At 44.6% G+C, this 7,020-nt stretch overlaps 1 protein-coding gene and 1 pseudogene across 1 annotated transcript; both read right to left on the minus strand.

The window, feature by feature from the left end:
- Nucleotides 1-410: 410 nt before the first annotated feature.
- Nucleotides 411-1,132, minus strand: LOC118906094 (annotated as a pseudogene).
- An 81-nt stretch (nucleotides 1,133-1,213) lies between these two features.
- Nucleotides 1,214-3,674, minus strand: LOC118905755 (SNRPN upstream reading frame protein-like). The gene is made up of 2 exons (XM_036872562.1): nucleotides 3,570-3,674; nucleotides 1,214-1,580 (listed from the first exon to the last, which is right to left on the minus strand). Exons 1-2 carry the CDS (start codon nucleotides 3,672-3,674, stop codon nucleotides 1,347-1,349), a joined length of 339 nt encoding a protein of 112 aa, XP_036728457.1. The 3' UTR covers nucleotides 1,214-1,346.
- Between the last annotated feature and the right edge of the window lie 3,346 nt (nucleotides 3,675-7,020).

Below are 7,020 nucleotides of genomic sequence, written 5' to 3' on the forward strand. Positions count from 1 at the left end.
GATTTTTCTGATGGCCTAGTAAAGCCAAGTGCATTTCAGAAACAAATCTGAGCCAGAGGGCATTATTTTATAGATGAGGACACGGGGGTGCAGAGAGCCTAATAATATGTCCCCCAAACACAGAGCTAATTGGTGAAAAGATCTGGTCTAGAATACAGATCCCTTGAGTCCCCATACCATATTCTCTTCTACATCCTGCTGCCTCTATTAGTGAAAGAATGAAAGGACATTCTGCAATATAGACAAGCCCCCAATTTTCTTTTGTACAACAGTACCTCACAGTGTAATTGATCTATGAATTTATTAGTTAATATGAATGCAGCAGAGGGGACAAAAAGCTCACAAACAGTCCACACATTTCACAAGACACATTGCAGGAAAAAAAGTGACTAAGAAGGATCAATAGTATCCTAGGGTCTTGGTGGATGCATTCCTGGGGGAGATGGACCTCTTATTCCTGGTGGAGGGGGTCTCATTCCTGGAGGGGCATGCCTATTGGCGTCCCTCGAGTAGGAGGAAGCCCAATTGGTGGGCCCATGGGTGGTCTCATAGCAGGTGGAGGAGCCATAATTCCTGGAGGTGGGGTTACTCGAGCAGCAGGTGTAGGTGCAGTCCCCCGTCCTGGTGGATACTGAGTTGGGGCTCCAGCAATGCTGGCAGTAGCAGGAACTGCAGCAGCTGCGACAGTGCCTCTTCCCTGTGGGGTCATTACCTGTTGGGATGGGCCCCCAACCCCTCAGACAAGGCCTGCTAATCCAGCAGGAGCCTGGGGCATTGGAACACCAGTTGGAACACCTCTGTCAGCTGCGCTACCAACCCCAGGGCCTCCTGCAGCTCCAGCAAGTGGTATCCAAGCAATGCCAGTATCTCTGGGGGTGGGTCCCTCCACAGTCATGGAAACCAAGTTCTCCCCATGCAGCAACACCAGACCCAAAACCCGCTTTTCTTCATGCTCTGGCTACTTAGCATTCTTTGGCTTGATCTTCCTGAACTCATCACACTCGCAGAGGATCAAGTTCATATGCTTGTCAAAAGCCTTAAAGGCGCCAATGAAGATCTGGTCATCTTGCAAGATACATCTCATCCTATAGTAAATGTGCTGCAGTATCTTGCTGCTCTTTCCCATAGTCATGATTGCTTTTCCACCAAATCCAATGTCCAGAGGAAAGTTTCAGGATCCTTAAGACCTAAGGGAAGGCTACAGCTCAAGGTATGATGCAGGTTCTCCTACAAACAATGCAAGCTGGGGCGGAAGCTTCGAATAATAGATAGAGCCTGTTTTCTTGGGTTTTTTTTCCTTTTTTTTTCTCTCTTGGAATCTGCTACCTGGGTGTTCCAATACTGCTTTAACCACCTCTTGGTATCTCAGCTAAGAATGCCTGTCTCAGTTCCGCCTGGAAATCCACCACAGGTACTTGCTGCTGCTGCTGAGATCGCCGTGGGTACAGGTGACACTCCTGGTTGTTCAGTGAGGCTGTTCTTCTCCGTTTGACTTGGACTTCTACCTCTGGCACGTGCTGTTCTGTGGTCCATCTCAGGTGTAAACGGTCCTGGCCCGCTCCATCGCGCCTCTGGCCGCTCTTCAGAACACAACGTTAGGCATCTCCGGTGGCCGCCCCACTCTACGCTGCCTTTGCTGAGGCAGCACCAACTAATAGGCTGGCTCTCCCTGCCAATTTTTTAAATGCTATAAAAGACTATAGCATAACCTATATCATGCTGTGTGTAGGAGAAGCATAATTCCCAGCACCCTAAGCAAATCCCTGTGGCAGCTCCTCTCAACACAGGCGGGATTGAAATTGATGTAAACTTGTGATCCAGGACTAGGTGCACATGGGACAGCCAAGCTGAGCTGAAGCCAGTGCCAAGACTTCAACCATGAAGGCGCGGGAATGGCCAAGCTGAAATCAACCACCTCCACCTCACATTTGCTTTGTCTTTGAAGATCCTCAAGTAGCCATCCCTCCTTAGTCAAGTCCCTCATCTGACTTTAAACTTGTCTCAGCTGTGTTAAAAGGAGGCCCAACGGCCCAGTCCTCCAATGTCACATATGTACCTATTATCAGTGGCCTGCTGGTGAGAAGGACTTAATCCACTAACACAGGTAGGTGATACAGAAAAACAACAACAACAACAAAAACTTGGCTAATTAATCAAAAGATTGGATTTCATAGCCGTTTGTTGTTAGCTAACCATGTGGATTTGATTCAGTCTACACATTTGTATCAAAAGGGGGTTGGAATAGAAAAATGCTTTTCATATAGTGTTCCCAGGAACACTGGGGTCTCCCAGAGGGACCGCTATGGTTTTATCAGCTGAATTATCAGGTTAGGCATCCACATCTCCCCAACCTGACTTCAATCAGAGCTGTTCTACTTTAATCTACATTAGTATCCTGCTTATGCTTAATCAAAAAACAATCCTGTGGGAATTCCCTGGCGGTCCAGTGGTTAGGACTCCGCACTTTCACTGCCGAGGGCACAGCTTCAATCCCTGGTCGAGGAACTAGGATCCTGCAAGCTGAGCGGCGTGGCCAAATTAAACAAACAAACAAACAAAACAAAACAACCCCCCCACACACAAACACAATCCTGCTTTAAAACAATAGTAATAAAAACAAAATTGCATTGTAAATCCACATGTTCTCCAATCTATGAGATATCTGGGGGCAGGCTGGGCCTCACGAAGCCTTTCCGATCATACCAGGTAGGTCTGAGCCTGCCTGGGGTCAGTCTGTATTGGTGAAAGTGCCCACCACAGAAACTGAAAGAAGCCCTCTTCCCCTTGAGGGCCCTCTAGGCCATAAGTTACTGAGGATTCTATTTCATCCAAAGGTTATAGATGAAATAAATTCCTTTTCTCTGTTGCTTAGACATGTGAAAAAGCTCTGGGGTCTTAACAAGTGTAATTCAGTTCAATTCAATTCAATTCAATTATATTCTATCCATTAACTTAGTACTGTTACGCGTTGAGGCAGAGATTTGACATTTTGTTGTTGTTGTTTATTTTTGTTACTGTTTTTTTCCAAACTTACCCCGGAAACTGTAGCTTCTACATCTCCCTGTGTAAGAAAACTTAGGGACTGATGTCCTTTTTTCTTTTACATATTTCCATTAAATTCTTCCAATCTTTATTTAACACCAACTGAGCATCCATTACCAAACTAGGTGCAAGGAGAAAAAAGTCTAAAAGATACAGTCCTTGTATTGAAGGATTTAGTGTGTATCTGAGAGAAGAAACTTCCACACACAACACCAGCAGGTAACAAAGGAAGAGTGTTAGATTAGCTACAAACACCTGCCACAGGTAAATGCTAAATTTGCTTGGTAGTTTGCAAGGGGTGAGATTGGGGCAAGCTGAAGTTTTCAGAGGTTTGTTACTGTTTGTTGAAGGGCTAAAAGGATTTGGACACAAACGGAGAAACACCCCTTATGGGAAAGGCGAGAAGGTAGAAGACAAGCCCCAAGGGGCACTAAGAGGACCAGCTGCTTTGGAGGGAGAGCCAACTATGTCAGGGAACCCGGTACCCAGCCTCCACCTTGGTGGAGGTTGCTGGTCAAATAACTTACCTGCCCTGGATCACAACCCAGCATCTTCCAATGGAAATCAGCTTCTGGTCTCCTAGGTATCTCGAAGACACATCTCCCTTTAAATGTGTTTAATGCTTGCCACATGTTTAGTGCTCACTACCTGAGAGAGAGGCACACATTATTATTACCATAATCATGGTTTACCACCTGCCTGCCTCACTTGAACCCATTACTCATGCCATCCCTCTCCCAGGAGGAGCCTTTTGTCATCTCCCAGGGTTCAGGTATCTGCTCTTTGGAAGATGAATTGAGTAAATGTTAAATTTTAAAGTGACCACTTCCAAATGCTTGGGGGAACATAAAAGGGACAATGGTATTCGCTTTGGAGTCCTCAGTAAATATGCTTAGTTTTCAGGAGTAGAGGGCGCCTGAGGGTGGGTCAGTGCTTTCTCAAAGGCAGTAAGAAACAGCCCACTGAGTGACTTAGGGAACACAAGTGCCAAATTCTCATCCAGAGTAGGGGGTCTTCCCACATGTGAACAATCTTCCACATTTTCCTATGTCTCCCATGATCTCTTTTTCCTAAGCTAGCCATGATAATCTGGGAATAAATTCACATTTTCTAAGGGAGAAATACTGCCAAGCTTGTTAATCTCATGCAGATGTGATGTTACTCTTACTGTGTTGTAATATGGCTTCTTAAAAAACAAGTTGGAAGGAGGTGGGGGGAGAAAAGCCCACCAAAAAAAAAAACAACAAATATTCGCCAACCCATATGGTCAGTAATTGCTGTTTAATAGTCCTCCTATTACAAACCTAAGAGGCAGCAGTCTGAATTACCAGTAGAGTATTAATAAACAGGAATGAGTTAATAGAGCATAAAGACCTTCTCGTGGAACAGTGGGGGAGTTGAATATTCTTTTCTTCAGTCAGCTGTAAGTAATTACTGCATGGTGTGCTTCTGACTATTACCATAACAGAGCAATTGGACGTGAAGAATGGATAATAGTACGGACACGGAGGTATTTTTAGAATATCAGCAGTGAAGCAGGTAACTGGCCTACTCCAGTAGAACCTTTAAATAAGTTTAGAAGACTTTTTTTCCCCCTCTCCTTATGACATTTAGCCAGGATAGAATTTTAAAAAGATCAATCTAATAAATTATTTAAGATAACTTTACAAAGAAGATGCCTGTGATATGTAAATAAGAAGGCAAGAAGGGAGGAAGGAGAAGTCTAAAAAGCCCTGGTGGACGGGAGGCATCTAGCCGACGTTACTGTAACTACATAATCACAGGTTCCTTCCTGCTCCTCTGAGACTACAGCCCGGATGCGAATCTGCTTGACTGGCTCCCACTGGCTGTTCAGGTGAAAGTGAAAATATTCAAATCAGAGCTGTAACTATGATTGCTGGAGTTGTGGGTTTTCTAAAATTGAGTTAGTCATCCTTGGTGATTTAATGATGCATATCATTTATTTTAAAATATTATTACAGGGCATTGACTGAGCTGCGGCACCTTTTTTCCGGGAACTGGCCATTATTCAATGCGGCGGGGGATATCAGGGGCGGTGGCGAGCTGAGAGGCTGTCTAGCGGCACAACATATGTTCTCAGATGCAAACAGCTTGAGACTTTGATTCAGAAAGGGGTAATTTTGCAAATGCACACAAATATCATTTAAGGGATATTTCAAAAAAAATTTTTTTTTCAGGGTATAAGTCCTTCCTCCTGCCTCCCGGCTGCATGGGCCAATGCTGATTTTTCACTTTGCAGGTTGGTTAAGCATCATGGAGTGTTTTGGTTCTCAATCAAGAATATTCTTCCCAAGTGGTTCCAAAGTCCTGCGCTTGAAAATAAACGCGTGTCCTCTTTGTCTCCTAGCAGCATGTGTCCCAGCGTACAACAGCAGCTCAGGACAGAGCGAGGCAATGCCTTTGATTGAACAGTCCTATAGGTTTTAACCTGCCACTCGCATGGGCGGGAAGATTCCTTCAGTTTGCTATCTTCTTTGGGCAGTGCTGCCGGCTGAAGTCCAACAGGGGTGGTTAGGAGCCAGGACCCAAGTCCTCCTCCTGGCAGGATTCCTGCCCTACCTGGTGGCACAGGAGGTGAACCGAACATGAGCTGCCTCAGTGCTAATGACCCCCGGGTCCCACCTGAAAAGAAGAGGTGCAGCCATTGGGACAGGTGGCCATGCTTAACTGATCTCTGCCCACTGCTTTGAAGTCCTCTGACAAACAAACGTGTGTGAAATAAACACTGTCGCATTTATTTCTCCTGAAAAACTACATGATTGTGTCTGAGCTCCACCAGCCAGCATACTCTGATTCATCTAGACGCAGTCCCTTTCTTGATAAAAGACGCTGCAGCGCAAATTTACAGCTGGGGATTTCACCTGTTTCGCTGGTCGTTCTTAATAGAAGTCAAGGGCACACCTGTAGAGGTGTTGTTGTGACCCAGGGAGAGCAGCCGCTTCTCCGTGTGGCTGGGTTTGATTTACTTTTTTTTCCAAGTGTTTGAAAGGAGAATAGCTTTCTTTTCCTTAAGTCTATACAAAGATAAGGGCAAAAGAAAATCTGGCTAATTAAAGGCCAATTTTTTAATCAAATTGTTCACATAGGACCAAGATTAATGGTCATTTCTAGAAAGTCCTCAAGATCTCATGATCAAGGGCATTTCAGCAATCACCACCTCTGTGTTTCTGACAGAGTGACATTTTAAGATACTTATAAGTGACTTTATATGTGAGCGTACTGTTTGTGGTCATGAGTGTGCCCCACTTGAACTTATATCACACCCCAATGAATCATGAACTTCCCAAGGGCGTGGGCTGCACCTTTGGGGTTTATACCAAGGGTTGCGTCATATCCCAAGGACCAGCACAAAGACTTCCCAGGAAAGGATATCATCAACAAAGAGGGCTGTCGCTATTTTAGACCTAGAAAACCCTCTGGGGAGCAAAAGAATAAGAAGTTTCTCCCAAGAGTGAGACTAAGGGGGAAAAGAAGGCACGGACTCCTTTATGTCTCCAGTTATCTCTCAGAAGCCCAGGGGGAAAGAAATACCTGGAATTGTTAAGACGCTAAGTAGTTTCCGAGACCACCATTTTACCTCTTCAGTGTTTCAGCTGGGACCACCCTAGTCAAGAATTCTTAGTATTTTCAGGTGTTCCCTTTGAAACAACTTAGGCCAACACTCCAATAAGAACCAAGGAAAAGGTAAATTACTTAGAATTGAGTATTCAGCTCAATCTGGATAAAACTTTCCAGACTGGTTGACTTCAGCTGCCCTACTCATGGGTTATCATGACAGCCAAGAGAACTCACAAAAGAGCTTTTTTTTTCAACATTTGGTAAATAATCCTCTGAAAATGTCCAGTTATATGATAATGCATAGAACAGTGATAATAACATAGGTCTAAATAATCTCTGCCTACTTCATCAATTTCATCTCCTTACCACCCTTCCATGGACTTACTTTTAGTTCCTCCA

This window comes from Balaenoptera musculus, chromosome 13, assembly GCF_009873245.2.
Source record: "Balaenoptera musculus isolate JJ_BM4_2016_0621 chromosome 13, mBalMus1.pri.v3, whole genome shotgun sequence".
Lineage (NCBI taxonomy): Eukaryota > Metazoa > Chordata > Mammalia > Artiodactyla > Balaenopteridae > Balaenoptera > Balaenoptera musculus.